Genomic DNA, 14,478 nt, shown 5'->3' with positions numbered 1-14,478 from the left:
GATCTCCTCCTGTTGGGACTTCGGTTGAGCGATGCGACTCTCGTCGTCCACGGCCAAGCCCCAAAGATAGAGAGGAACCCCGGCAGGTAAAGATCGGGCCGAGCCTTCTCAATCGCCCCCTACCGGTTTGCCTACGTTCGGCCCGTGAACTGCCCCCCGTCGGGGCAGCAGCCGCCGGTCACTCCTCAAGTGTTGTTTTCATGATCGTAGCGTTTCTGAATGCATCCAGTGGGCGTGAGATATAAAAACCAATTCTAAGCTATCTAAGTACGCATCGCCATATATTATGCAATATTCTAGAGTGTACCATACCATTTTTGAGCCTCCTACTGATGAGTATGTTGCTCGCTGGTCGGGGGCGTCGTCCTTCAACCCAGAGGGGTCGTCTCCTCCATACATCTGCGTTTCGTCTACATCGTCCAACTACTGTGAAGATGATCGACTCTTGGAGGACTGAGCCCTCCAGTGAGAAGCCTATGTGGTACAACAGGTAACCCTATCGCCGCCTGTCAACCTAAAGAACCTATCTCCCCTCAGATTCGACCAAGTCGACCACATTTCCCAACACCCCGACCCTGAGAAAACCGGGAAGTACCCTCCGGTGGGTTCAGTCCTTTTGCCGTCCCTTCGTATCTAACCATTCTCAGGTTGATGATACTCGTAAGCTGATGAAGACCCGTGGGGACCCCACATCATGCGTGGCTGGGGAGAGTAGTGGCCTTCTACAGGCCTTGGGTTTCTCAGCCCCCCTACAGGTACGTCTATGGTCATTACGAGCATCTGCGTGAACCCGTGTTCCCAAGGAAGCCCGATGTCGCCAAGGGAGAGTTAGCCGCCGGTAAGTCGACTCTATCGAGTATCTGAGAGTATCCTTTCCAGGCGCTAACGTCACTCGTACTGATGTGTGGAAGCGAGAGGGAGAGCCTGCTATCCAATCCATTGCAAGGTCATCATCATTATCACGACCACCGGTCTGAAGGACGCACCCTCGACTCAGGTTCAATCCGGATAACTTCCGCCCTGTTGGGTATGCTGAGAACATTCCTTGTCCCGATACTTGCGTCCCTGAAGGCCATCTTGATTTCCGCCACACCCGCCTTCCAACCTGGCATGCTGATCGCCGGCCCTTCCACTACTTCGCTACAGGGATGTTTGGTCTCATTGGTTTGGCCTTCTTGAGAGGTAGTTCATCCGTCCTATTAGTATGGTAAATATCATAGATCTCAGGCACGGTGGTTAAGGTCGTCCATGGTCTTTGGCCAGCACGCGATGCGATAGCTGCGGGGGTTATTGAGGTCGACTTGAGGGGTATTCAGCCAGGGCAGAACTTTGTTGTTAAGTGGAGGGGAAAACCGGTTTTTGTGAGAAGACGTAAGAAGGATATCTTAGGTTGAAGCATGTAAGATGCAAAATATGTCCACATCTGAGCATACGCAGGTACGCAAGCTATGATAGATGCAGCGACTGCTGATGATGCAATCGTTAACAGTTTGAGAGACCCCGAACGCGATAAGGACCGTGTAAAGAAGCCGGAGTGGTTGGTCATGCTCGGAGTGTGTACCCATCTCGGCTGTGTCCCTTACCCCGACCAAGGCCTCTATGGTGGATACTTCTGCCCTTGTCATGGTAGCCATTATGATCATTCTGGGAGGATTAGGCTTGGCCCGGCTCCATTAAACATGGAGATACCAACGTAAGGACTCGTAAAAGGGAGTAGTAGTAGTAGTAGTAGTAGTAGTAGTAGTAGTAGTAGCGGTGATACCAACTGGTCTTTAGATATGAGTTCATCGATGACGATACCATCATCTTGGGATGAGGTTCTAACATTGTATTGTTGAAAATTTCGCACACCCACACCCTTGGGGGTTGGGAGTATTATCATGATCAACGACGAGCTCCTTTTTATATATAGCTGTTGTGTTATGGACGGGTGTAGGAGTGTTGAGGGTTCTTGGAAGGTAGGCGATGACCTAGAAGATGATCATGTATGACCAACTCGTGAGAAAATGTCTTTCTGCGAGGATGGAACCTGGATCGTTCGATCAAGCGATAGACAAAGCTCTCCGCGTTACGTTATTCTCTGAGACAATGTGAAGTCCTTCCGGAAATATCTCCTAGACTGACCGGCAGTTGGCTCGGTAGGCCGCGATCAGAGGACCTTACTACAGTTGATTCATGCGACAAGTTGATCACAGCAACCCTGTTATACAAGGGGTGTGTAGAGCTCAACTGCTTCGAGCTTATTGATTTGTGGTGCTGATCGCCCTTTGATTGGCAACAATTGTTCTAATTGTGTGGTGTTGAGTTGTGTCGGAACTGATTAAGAAGAACTCAACCACAGTGAATATAAAAATATTCAATTATCATTACTCAAGTCGATGACTTTCTCCTCTTTCATCTCTATTTTCATTTCAAGTTGTATACCAAAATGGTCGCTTGGGAATCTTTTCTTCCCCTTGACCTCATCCATATCACACCGTGTAGTCCCTGTGAGTCGGAAGCCCTGTGGAGACACCTTCATGGTATCCGAGTTGGCCAAGTATAGACGATCGAATCTGCCCAAGCGATCGATCAACACGAGTTGCCTCCATAGGGGTCCACCTCGCTTTCGGCTTTCCCTTTATACCCAAGTTATCGTTTATCCGCATATCCCAAGTGAACTCAGAGTCCTTTGGCCGTCCACTGGCCTAACACATCATCCCATCGTCACTGCTATCAAGAGTTTCCACCAACTTCCCAGGCGTCGATAATGTCGACTTTCTTGGACCCGTTGGGGAGGAGGAGGGCCTGCCGGACCTCGTCGTCTCGGATGTTGAGGTCTCCTCCGAAAATCGCCAAATGTGATTTGCTGTGGCCGACGGAGCGACGCATGTCGGAGAAAGACTCCTGAGGATGACGAAAATGACAGCAACCAATGAGTGGACCACCTTGAGCTGATCAACTCTCGCTCTACCAAAGCTTTTGGTCGACTCGAGATGTGCTGTAGCGATGTGGACCTTGACGGGGGCGCCTGACAGGAGGCGGACCTCCCCATCCAAGGATACCTGGGAGGGGATGCAGCAGTATTGGAGGAGCGTTGAGGTCCTCACCAGCGCCCGGCCCATCTTAGTGTTGGGGAAATTGTCAGTTACGAGGGGACCATGGACGGCTACAGCTGATCGGTCTATGAGGATGCCGACGAAGTAGGGCAAAGGAGGAGAGGACTGTATGTAGAAATCGTAGAACTTCGAGAGAAGGCGTCGGAACCAAGTCGTGTTGAAGTCGATGAGCTCCTGCGACGGGGGGATCGAAAGGAATGAGGAGGAGCAGGGTAGCCTACCTGTAGGAGGACGATATGGGGCCTGTGGTCGATGATGTGGGAGGCTACTGACATGGTACGGGCGGTCATGTCGATCTCATCCGAATGTGAATCCAATCCATCGACATTCCACGAGAGGATCTTCAAGGTGGATATTGGGGATAGGTTACCCTTGCTACTACTGCTACCTACAAAGGGACAACATAAGGACGAGAGAAACCGGCAACAACAACACGGGGTTAAACGAAACGTCATCGCCTCACCATCACGAGCATTAACACGCATCCGTTTGGTGAGTGTAGGGGCCTCTTGGTGACTGCCTCTGGAGGGCTCCTGAGTATCTAGAGGGCACAGACGGGTGATGTGGAATAATGCAGGGATGTGTGTGAGGTAGTTGGATGTTCTAGCCTTACCACTAAACCTACCCTCTTGAAGGCTCCTCTTCCTACTGCCAGCCTCCACCACGGACGACGAGGCATCAGGGGCTGCTGCCTTCTGCCGCAGCCACTGTTCATGTCGGGCTTTACGGACTTCCTCGAGACCTGTGTTCATCATAACGGTAGGGAGAGAGGAACTAACCCCTCAATAGAGGCGATCAGTGTCCGACACAACAGACCGTCGTTGGGGAGTATCCCTTACTACTATAACAACACCATACAGGGGTGGATCCGAAACTATGATGAATACTTAGCATGGATGGGTATGCTGACAGGGGACTGCTCGACTAGGAAGCATCAGGGCCGTGGACTCTATCAGCTTCATCACCAAATCAGAAAGCGATTTGATCGATAATGTGTCGGTTCTTAGGCGGCGATGGCTCGAAGCTGCGTATACTCGACTCCTTGAAGAGATAGAGTATGCCGACTTGTAAAGTGTTGTATCATCCACCGTCACGTACTTAAGACTTTTGCATTTTCCCTCCGATCAGTCATGTGTAGCCTTTTCTACCAAAGGTCGACTTGTCGCGTATGGAAGTAGATGAGGGCATCGACAATTTGTGATAATATGAATACGATGAATCGCGGCACACATTCAGGGGCTATGAAGTTGCTTTCCTGTAATATATTCAATGTCCCTGGGAGATGCAGTTGCTTCAGAAGGGCTCTTTTGTTACGGTCGAGGTGAATGATGACCTCGACCGAGGTGTAACAGGCTGGCATCTAGGGGCCATAGGTCCAGCCTGTTAACAGCCTGGGTAAGGTCCAGGCTCACGAGGGTAACAGGCTTACGACCGTAGGTGCGGTAAACCTTGTCAGGGGACATCCTCGAATCTTTGTGTTGCTATCTTTACAAGAGCTCCAAGACCGCCATGTTAAACGACAGATGCGAGATGTCCCAATGGGTAAGGTCGATGAATCAGTTTTCTCCCATACCAACTTTCTCCGAAATTCTAATATGATGTACCCCCTGAATACTACTTCCTAAAGGGGACATTGGCCTCGATGGTGAGCGCTGAGCAACCCTTGCCGTATTGGAAAAGCATGCACAACCCTACTGAATACAGCTCATCACAGATGAGCTCGAGTGATGCTATCTGGCGAGAGCCGGCCATGTTATACAAGGATTTCCATTGCGGATATCCTCCCAGTCAGGTACCACACGCCACTCAACTCGAAAGAAAATCAACTGTAAAAAACGACGAACCTCTTGAGGTCGGGTGAATAAAATGATGACAATTTAGATCCCCTCGCGAAGCGAAGATTGTTGAAAAAAAGTGACCAATGTGATGCCTTAATCGACCATTTGCTTCTTGGTCTGCCCAACTGCCGACAGCTTAATCCCCCCAGCTGGCGGCCCTCCCGCCTGTCCTCCCTTCCTCTTGGACATCATCGTCATAATAAAGTAAACTCCTATACCAACACCAACCACCACCGCAAGGAGAGTTAGCTGTAATAAGATGTCCGATTTGGTGTCCAATTTCCGCCTCCTTCGACCTGGTTGATCTCCAAACTCAGCATCGTCTATTTCTATGTCACTGGCTGGCTCTGGGGAGACGATGCTTCCCTGAGTACATCACAACGAAAACCATTTCCTGTTTTATATGCAGAGTATGTTCCATCATTCTAAATAAGAGCACAGCACCAACAGTGGGGACTTCGGTTCGACTAGAATTGCGAATACTATCCTTATTGAGAATAAGGCACTTTCCCTTGCTAAATACTACCGATCTCAAGCCAGGAGCAGCACTTGAATCAAGGATGTCATTCAACACGATAGCCGTCCTTGCTCCAGCGAGCAATATACGCTGTGTTAGCAGTTGTCGCCATCTAGCGTATAGGGCCGGGTCCATCTCGTAAGGAGAATTATTGTTCAGTGGCAGGCGCTCACCCGTCAATGGGTTGGTGTAGATGCTGAAATAGAGATAGCTGGAGGTCGCAGGTTCGATCCCCGCATAGTACAATTTATTCGCAAATTCTGCGTTTTCATTGAACCACTTATCAAGGGCAGCCTTGTTGTCCTTGTGCCACAGCTTCTTGTCTTCTTCGTATGCCTAATGAAAAAAGGAATCTTAGGTTCAACCACGCAAGATACAGATGAGGTTACACTAGTGTCCACCCCTTCAATTCGAGTCCAGCCACTCCACCAAAACTGCGGATAATCCTTTATTGTCGCTCGAATAATCTCGTGGTCCCACATCTGTACGAATGGACATCCATCAACCCGGGCAGATGAGAACCAACCAGAAGACTTCGATTGCCCAAATTTAGCGACTCGAAAATATCACAAGTAAACTCTTCCACAGCCCTCACTCTCCGAAGAGCCATCATCGAGCATTGTCACAGTTCCTTGATAAATCTATTATTGAATAATTCTTTCGAACACATTATTGATCCGGGGTCTACTGTATTCTCCAATGTGGGCGTCCCAGAACGATCTGTATTTTCCAGAGTCGAGACTTTGTGGGAGGCCCTCCCTACTACTACTACCTCATACAGAGACGTCGTAGATCCAACCGGTAGTTTGACAAGAGTCTTCCGTCCAAAGTCATCAACTGCAAGAGATATACCAGCATATTCCTCCAACCTTATAACCTACTCTGGAAGCCCTCATGTAATGGTTGATGCATGTCACCGATCAAATTGATGAGGAATCTAACGGCGTCGGCATCCGTCACTGGAACTGGTAGTCTCGTCGACGACCTCATTAGTCTGTCCCTCTGGGACTCCTAAGCAGGAACCCATTCAACCTTGAGAGATAACACCCTCAGGGTCTGATGACAGATACTGTTTCTAATGTGTTTCTAGCCAAGTGGGAAATTCCAAATGAGTTCCCCCAGGAACGCCATCATAGGCTACCTTCGACGTATCGCCTTTAGCTTGGTCGTAGAACAGTTTGATAGCCTCTAGGAGGCAGTTGCCCTGAGGGCATGTGATTTCATCGGCGACTAGGGTGCTTGAGAACGGCTCAGACTGTGCTATGAAGTGGAGCGGCTTGGACCATGGAATGGCCGACTCCGCCTTGTGAGCCCATCCTAAACAGCCGACATGGTGTAATGGATAACGTCTCGAGCTAACCCTCGAAAGGTCTATAGTTCAATCCCCAGCCACGCCATTCCTACCAGCATCTTCAACAGCATCCTTCCCTTGAAGGAGTCTCTTCAATTGATTGGATGCCCTCCCATCCAATGCCGACATCGCCACCATCCCAACTGCTTCATGACCATCAATATCCCAGCCCTCCACCAACACCATCATCATCAAGATACTCCTACAAAGTATCTTCCGCACGCTGAAGATTTCAGACATTTAAACCGACTCAAGTGAAAACACTGCACTGCAGCATACCAAGCACTCGAACACAAGCTGGGAGGATATGAGACGTAATAGGAACTCCTAGAAGTTACAAAATAGTACAAGTGGTGATATATTAATAACGCTCCTCATGCCGTCTTTTTAACCAAGATATCTTTTCCGCAGCATACCGCACTACAGCCACTATCTCCTCCTAAATCGACCAACCGTTTCAATTGACTTCCTGTTATCTTCATGGCGCTGTTGCCGAGGTCGAACACAACCATCGGGGAGGCGATGAGGTCTTCACTGATGAAGATTTTGGGAGGTTTAACAGTGGAAGGATCTACACCAGCTTTGACAACGTTGGGGGAAAACTGATGGCCAAATGGTGGACACACCATAGGAGGGAACCCCAACTCCTTTTGCATGTGAGAAACCGACACCGTCTTAGCCTCCGTACCACTCCTCTCCGAAATCATCTCCAAAGACACCCCCGTACCCGGTACATGAGGCACCAATACCACTACCCTCCTCTCCAGTAGCTTATCCATCCCTTCCTCCTTCTGCCAGTCCCCGATTGATATCCACACCGCATGAGCCAGCGTTGTCCCCTCCAGCCCATTGGCCTTCACGTAAACCTCCCAAGGAGGGGCCTCAGGGGGGCCGCCGTGTTTCAGCGACTTCTGTTGTCCGAATGATATGCTTCGGTAAGTCTTCCTCAACTTCACCGCCTCGTATCTCAGGCGATACCTCTTACAGAACTTGATGACAGCTATAGGGAGATTGGGCTGCCTCCTGTCCTCCTCAGTTGAGCGCATGGTGCCCTCAACATTCTGCCTCTTCCGACCCTTTCCTTTACCCCCATTGGGTACCTCAACCTTCCCAAAGCCATGAGATGCCTCCGCCCTGTTGACCATACTCAATAAGTCTTCCTTCCCAGCGCCCTCAGAGGCCGAATTAGACGCTCTCAAGAAGAGCAGGGGATTCATAGCCGCCGTGCCATATCCATCATAACCGATGCGTGGAGCAGTGGTAGTAGGCTCCTGTTGGGCCTGTTCTGAATCTCCCTCTGTCGACCTGCCTCTATTATAGTTATCCCGTCGTTCTTGCTTCTTCCTGTGCCACTCCTGACCATGGTATGACAGCTTTCTCCTTACCACCCGTTCACAGTTGAGTTGATAATAAGTAGAGTCGACATCCCCCTTGTGATGGAGGTCCTTCACATCAGCAGTAGTAGCCACCCTCACCTGGAGCTCTGTAGCCTGCATGAAGGACCTATCTCCACCCAAGCCCACTCCAACCTTGCCCAAGGCTCGACAGGGCACCCACGAGCCATCCAAAGGGGGAAGCTCCGACCCTATTAATTGCGGTAGTAGACATGCCTTTGCCGCTTCATCATCAACATACACGAGGTTACAGGAGGCATCATCGACCCATTCTATCTGGACCCGATCGCCGCCATAGGCCTTGATGAGCTCAGGCTCATGGACTAGGGATACACCGTAGAGGTGGTAGGTGTTCTCGCGTACAGGGCAGCTGGGATTGAACGGCCGTCGAGGGGCGAATTGTTGATTAGGCTCCGAGGATGGTGATGATGGGGTTGAAGCCGAGGGGGAAATGGGACAGTGAAAGGCCATAGAGACAACGATAAATGGCCTAACCTGAATTCATGGTCAAATGATGCGGTTGGATGGTTGAGGAAAGTCTAGGCATTGTGAGATGGCAAGATATCGTACCCTTCACTGACTCATAGTCTATGACCTTCACCCTATGATGGATAGACAAATCCTGTGGTCTATCTTCATGTGATACACGTAGCAGTATTTAAATACAGCAGTGTGAAGGATTACATTCGTACGACGCAAGGAAACGCCCTGGTGGTGTTGAAGACTCGACACTTTCTGATATCGTAGGGAGTCCCTATTAGGGACTTCCTTGGGACACTACACGGATGCTAGTATATTCATGATATTTGGTGACCACTCAACTTGACGATGTGTGTTGCGTAGTAGTTTAGAATCTAAACTTTAGATTGTGTTGAATGCTCTTCTTCTAGGCTGCTAGAGACTCTCAAATCTTGGGCTTTTGGGTCTCGCAACTGGCAAGTCTCAATCTCAGTTCAAGATGAAACCCGAACCGGGTTCTAATCTCAGGGGTGCCATCTTGAGTGTCTCTCACTTCTTGGCGTTCATGCGCAGTTGTTAGGCCACTACTGCAGACCATGGGTTGTTCATGTATGGAAGTGCTATGAGATTATTGTCATTGTGATTGTTGCCAGTCGTAGCCTCTGAGTACCTGCCGTCCACTAAGCTCTTCAATTGCGTACGCATGGTGTCGCTGCCACATAGCCCATTCACCTTCAACGCTGATTGGCTGTCTTGGTCAATACGTCATTGTTGAGCTTTCCTGTTCAGTGGTGTTCTCTCACTCCTGCTATGAGCTCCCCCATTAATGATGTTGAGGATGATCGTCTACTAGTATCTACTAGCTAGTGTGAGGATATGAAACGATATGGTAGTGGGGAAGGTATCGGGTCAATCGGGGTCTTCGCGAAGGGTACGCTATGAGTTTTATGGGCATGAGTTCTCTTCCCTTCGATTACTCTTAGTCTTCTTTCGTTGAAGAATTGAATGTTTTCTCGAGACTCGACCGTCGAGTGCCGTCGGAGATTGCGAAGTTTGTGACGAATTGTTTGTCTCTCGCAGTCTCTACGTTTGCTTGGACAACTATGAAACACAAAACATTGAGATTGAAAAATTATAAACAACATCATGCATATAATATATAAAATGTTACAGAAAGATCTTCATTATAACCATCACCAGCATCACCAAGCTTGGACGTGGGACGCTGCTCCATGATGCCCTGAAAGAATACTTGTTGCTGAGAGTCGCTCGATCTACAATCCTACCTTCCTGTCCCACCTCGGAGTTGGCTCCCAGTCTCGGGAGCTCTGGGCACAGTGGTGGTCGTGGTGGTCGTGGAGGTGGTGGAGGTGGTGGTGGTGGTAGTAGTAGTAGTGGAGGGGGAGGAGGAGGTGATAATGGCATCCTCCTCTGCCAACTGCTCCTCGATTACCTTCTTCATGATGGACCACCACAGCGAGCCGTTATTGGTGGTGGTAGTTGTAGAGGAGGAGGGGGTGGCGGTAGTAGTGGTGGTGGTGAGGGGCAGGGGTCGAGGCCCTCCAGCGGCATCCTCCTCCGCCAACTGCTCCTCGATCATCTTCACCATGATGGACCACCACAACGAGCCGTTACTGGTGGTGGTGGTTGTGGAGGAGGAGGGGGTGGCGGTAGTAGTGGTGGTGGTGAGGGGCAGGGGTCGAGGCCCTCCAGCGGCATCCTCCTCCGCCAACTGCTCCTCGATCATCTTCACCATGATGGACCACCACAACGAGCCGTTACTGGTGGTGGTGGTTGTGGAGGAGGAGGGGGTGGTGGTAGTAGTAGTGGTGAGGAGCAGGGGTTGAGGCCCTTCAGCGGCAGCTCCGAGCTGGGCGTCAACAGCGAAGGTGGTGGGCTTGGTGGAGGTGAGGGTGGGGAGGGGGGTAGTTCCTCCTCCGGTGGTGGCCACGATGGCCACGACGTAGATGAAAACGATGGAAGCAATGGTCATTGCGATGCTCGTATAACTGAGAACGAAGAAAAGGTTAATGATGCAAAGCATTCGATACAAATTGTATCGTACGATCTAGGTCTTGCATTGCAGCATTAATCTGAGGTAAGAGTGTCATAGTAGAGTGGTTTCGGTCGCAGGACTGGCAGCGGTCGCGGGGATCTCTAGCGCGCGCCTACTTTCGAGCAGGAATATTTCCCAAGTAGGCGCGCTCAGGGTTATCCTTAACCTGTAATAAGATGTCAGCACGTTCTCATTCGGTTTGATAAAAATTATGTTCTGTTACAGTCACGGCTTCGGTGTGACTATGCAGCCACGGTGGTCTACCGTTTGTGGCGTGATGGTTTCCCCAAGCTCGGGAGGGTGTGAACAATATATGATAAATTTCTTGCAAGTCGTGGAGGAGATGGGTGCCATGTATGATTTGTGTTCCCACATGGTGTTGTGGAATGCTATCGGTTGTAATATTACTGCTACATGTATCATAGTATGATGGTTATGATCAAATCACTGTTTCACGATGAGTGTGCTGCGTTATAGTCCTGACACTCTTCCTGATGAGACTATTCAGGGCCTCTGAATAGTCCCGGCCATAATCCTGAATCCGGGGTTTTGCTCTGGCAGTGGCAGATGCAGGTTCGAATCCCACGGATGTCATTTTCAGCGCATTCACTCGGTGTTCTTGTGTTATTAGTTGAACTAATTTAATTCGTATTATAGGTATCGACGCTTTTTAGATAAGACACCGTACTGTTGCACGACACGGTGTCACCTACACTTAAAGTGAATCTGCGTAGACTCTGATATTGCACACTTGTGAATTCCGAGTGGTATTCGTACTGATCTATTTTATAGAAGTTACTTATAAGAAGTATTCGTGTGGCCATAGTAAAAGAGTGAGATGCTTCGTAGGTATGCGGTCGGTTACCGGCGGTCACTATGCGTTTAAAAGGTGTAGATCACTGTGTATAGAAGCTCACGTTCACCCGGTAAAGACTCGGTGACCAGCAAGAACATGCTTCCTATGAAACAGGGCCTATCTCAGTGTTGGCCAAGCAGATGCTCGCTCTAGGTCCATTTTCACCTAATGTCAAGAGGATCGTCTGTGTTAATCCCTCCATAGCTTTTGCCTGTGTTCCTCTTCTCATCTATGGCGGCAGCCTCCCGAAGTACGTCAATATTCTATGTGGCTACCTACATCGAAAGACGATAACATAGAGTACGGCAAGTTCCAATACTGGCTTCTGCTCCTTTGCTCCGTCGGTTACTTTGCGGTATGTGCTGACTCAGCACATCTCAGTTATCTCAGCACTGCTGAGATACTCGTCGTGGTGTTCATTCAAGCCGAGATTATGGGAGAGTACCAACTCACTCGAACTAAGATGGCCTGTAATGTAAGCTCTTCAGAGGGTCGTCCTGGTAAGCCGAATGCCCCTTCCGTAGACCAACGTCAACTCCATTGATGCTCTCCTGAGGAGAGTCTCCTCTACACTCTTCGGGTATCTCAGCGATCGTATTGACCTTTCGTCATGACAGTCCTCATCTTAGCCCTGGCCGGCATTGCCTCGATATTCTCCTGGAGTTTCTGGTCCGTGGTCATGTTCCGGTGCATCGTTGCTATCGTACTTGGTGGATTCTCATCCTTGGATTATTTCCTTCACGTGGAGTTCGCTCCGCTATTCGACGGAGGAAGGTCTCTGAAGCTCATAAAGTACTCCTTCATATGGCAGAGGGGAATGAATGTGACTATGATGCTCTTCCCTCTCTGGAAGACTTCACCATCCGAGCTGAGGAAGAGAGAGCAGACGTCAGCAGAGTCGAAGCAGCTGGGCTTCTTCGAGGCCCTCCGAGAGATCTGCCATTGAGAAGAGTTCGCCCGATCTACTATACCGGTGTTTTTCATTTGGTTACTGCAAGCAACCCCCTATTGGAGCCTCACAGTTTCCCTGCCAGGCTTCCTGGTTGAATCTGGTTTCGACCCAAATTTCCCACCTCTTTCTGATGATCCTTTGTGAGCCTCCCGGTAGAGCGGTTATTGCAGTGTTTTCGAAGGAATTGCCCATGAGTGTATATCTCATTTCGCCCATCTTCCAGGCCCTGGAATCCAGGGGTGTGCATGCTTTCATGGGACCTGTCTTTAGTGTACGTTATCTTCATACTTTGTTGCTCCTGTGGTAGTAGTAGCAGTTGCACCGTGGTCAATATTCTCCTTTCTGATCCCCTGTTGGTTATTAAGTATCTACGTTATTACTCCATCTGTATACCCCCTAAATTATCGGGGCTGAGCTTCGGCTCAATGCCATAACAGGCCTGACCGTTGTTGTGTCCGTGCGCAGTTATTACTCCACTACTACTGCAGTGACTTTGCACATCTTGATGAGTTGTTCATGTATGGAAGTTTCGTGAGGTTATCGTGATTGTTGCCAGGCGTAGCCTCTGAGTACCTGCCGTCCACTAAGCTCTTCAATTGCGTACGCATGATGTCGCTGTCACATAGCCCATTCACCTTCAATGCTGATTGGCTGACTTGGTCAATACGTCGTTGTTGAACGTTTCTGTTCAGTGTTGTTCTCTCACTCCCGCTATGAGCTCCCCCATTAATGATGTTGAGGATGATCGTCTACTAGTATCTACTAGCTAGTGTGAGATTCTCACAGTGAGAATACGGAACGATATGGTAGTGGGGAAGGTATCGGGTCAATCGGGGTCTTCGCGAAGGATACGCTATGAGTTTTATGGGCATGAGTTCTCTTCCCTCGATTGCTCTTAGTCTTCTTCCGTTGAAGAGTTGATGTTTTCTCGAGACTCGACCGTCGAGTGCCGTCGGAGATTGCGAAGTTTGTGACAAATTCCTCGTCTCTCGCAGTCTGAATGATATACTTGTAGAAGTTCAGTCTACGATTGCTTGGACAACTTCAAAACACAAAACATTGAGATTGAAAAATTATAAACAACATCATGCATATAATATATAAAATATTACAAAAAAATCTTCATTATAACCAATACCAGCATCACCAAGCTTGGACGTGGGACGCTGCTCCATGATGCCCTGAAAGAATACTTCTTGCTGAGAGTCACTCGATCTACAATCCTACCTTCCTGTCCCACCTCGGAGTTGGCTCCCAGTCTCGGGAGCTCTGGGCACAGTGGTGGTCGTGGAGGTCGTGGAGGTCGTGGAGGTGGTGGTGGTAGTAGTAGTAGTAGTAGTAGTAGTAGTGGAGGGGGAGGAGGTGGTAATGGCATCCTCCTCTGCCAACTGCTCCTCGATTACCTTCTTCATGATGGACCACCACGAGCCGTTATTGGTGGTGGTAGTTGTAGAGGAGGAGGAGGGGGTGGTGGTGGTAGTGGTGAGGAGCAGAGGTCGAGGCCCTCCAGCGGCATCCTCCTCCGCCAGCTGCTCCTCGATCATCTTCACCATGATGGACCACCACAACGAGCCGTTACTGGTGGTAGTGGTTGTGGAGGAGGAGGGGGTGGCGGTAGTAGTGGTGGTGGTGAGGGGCAGGGGCCGAGGCCCTCCAGCGGCATCCTCCTCCGCCAACTGCTCCTCGATCATCTTCACCATGATGGACCACCACAGCGAGCCGTTACTGGTGGTGGTGGTTGCAGAGGAGGGGGTCGTGGTAGTGGTGGTGGTGAGGAGCAGGGGTCGAGGCCCTTCAGCGGCAGCTCCGACCTGGGCGTCAACAGCGAAGGTGGTGGGCTTGCTGGAGGTAAGGGTGGGGAGGGGGGTAGTTCCCCCTCTGGTGGTGGCCACGATGGCCACAACGTAGATGAAAACGATGGAAGCAATGGTCATTGCGATGCTCGTATAACTGAGAA

The 14,478-nt window shown here is 49.9% G+C and overlaps 6 protein-coding genes across 6 annotated transcripts; 1 reads left to right on the top strand and 5 right to left on the bottom strand.

Annotated features, from left to right (window-relative positions):
* Positions 1-434: 434 nt before the first annotated feature.
* Pmar_PMAR024585 (ubiquinol-cytochrome c reductase, iron-sulfur subunit, putative) lies at positions 435-1,816 on the top strand (the record flags this gene model as incomplete). Its single annotated transcript, XM_002767341.1, has 9 exons — positions 435-490; positions 538-601; positions 648-698; positions 745-838; positions 880-946; positions 998-1,182; positions 1,228-1,371; positions 1,438-1,693; positions 1,777-1,816. The coding sequence occupies 9 exons, from the start codon at positions 435-437 to the stop codon at positions 1,814-1,816; spliced, it is 957 nt and encodes a 318-aa protein (XP_002767387.1).
* A 540-nt stretch (positions 1,817-2,356) lies between these two features.
* On the bottom strand, positions 2,357-4,561 carry Pmar_PMAR024584 (conserved hypothetical protein; the record flags this gene model as incomplete). Its single annotated transcript, XM_002767340.1, has 8 exons — positions 2,357-2,555; positions 2,602-2,687; positions 2,734-2,886; positions 2,928-3,044; positions 3,090-3,272; positions 3,320-3,486; positions 3,562-3,840; positions 4,432-4,561. The coding sequence occupies 8 exons, from the start codon at positions 4,559-4,561 to the stop codon at positions 2,357-2,359; spliced, it is 1,314 nt and encodes a 437-aa protein (XP_002767386.1).
* Positions 4,562-4,926: 365 nt separating this feature from the next.
* On the bottom strand, positions 4,927-7,044 carry Pmar_PMAR024583 (S1/P1nuclease, putative; the record flags this gene model as incomplete). The annotated part of the gene is made up of 8 exons (XM_002767339.1): positions 4,927-5,302; positions 5,463-5,649; positions 5,698-5,789; positions 5,843-5,935; positions 6,226-6,290; positions 6,335-6,464; positions 6,595-6,770; positions 6,858-7,044. 8 exons carry the CDS (start codon positions 7,042-7,044, stop codon positions 5,030-5,032), a joined length of 1,203 nt encoding a protein of 400 aa, XP_002767385.1. The 3' UTR covers positions 4,927-5,029.
* Positions 7,045-7,178: 134 nt separating this feature from the next.
* On the bottom strand, positions 7,179-8,669 carry Pmar_PMAR024582 (hypothetical protein; the record flags this gene model as incomplete). The annotated part of the gene is made up of 1 exon (XM_002767338.1): positions 7,179-8,669. The coding sequence occupies one exon, from the start codon at positions 8,667-8,669 to the stop codon at positions 7,179-7,181; it is 1,491 nt and encodes a 496-aa protein (XP_002767384.1).
* Positions 8,670-9,859: 1,190 nt separating this feature from the next.
* Positions 9,860-10,650, bottom strand: Pmar_PMAR024581 (mucin-3A, putative; the record flags this gene model as incomplete). The annotated part of the gene is made up of 2 exons (XM_002767337.1): positions 9,860-9,897; positions 9,957-10,650. The coding sequence occupies 2 exons, from the start codon at positions 10,648-10,650 to the stop codon at positions 9,860-9,862; spliced, it is 732 nt and encodes a 243-aa protein (XP_002767383.1).
* A 2,895-nt stretch (positions 10,651-13,545) lies between these two features.
* Pmar_PMAR024580 (conserved hypothetical protein) lies at positions 13,546-14,455 on the bottom strand (the record flags this gene model as incomplete). Its single annotated transcript, XM_002767336.1, has 3 exons — positions 13,546-13,563; positions 13,634-13,702; positions 13,925-14,455. The coding sequence occupies 3 exons, from the start codon at positions 14,453-14,455 to the stop codon at positions 13,546-13,548; spliced, it is 618 nt and encodes a 205-aa protein (XP_002767382.1).
* Positions 14,456-14,478: the final 23 nt, after the last annotated feature.

This window comes from Perkinsus marinus (assembly GCF_000006405.1).
Source record: "Perkinsus marinus ATCC 50983 genomic scaffold scf_1104296970858, whole genome shotgun sequence".
Taxonomy (NCBI): Eukaryota; Perkinsozoa; order Perkinsida; family Perkinsidae; genus Perkinsus; species Perkinsus marinus.
The sequence above is the reverse complement of the archived record's forward strand: the minus strand, read 5'-3'. Positions and strand labels throughout refer to the sequence as shown.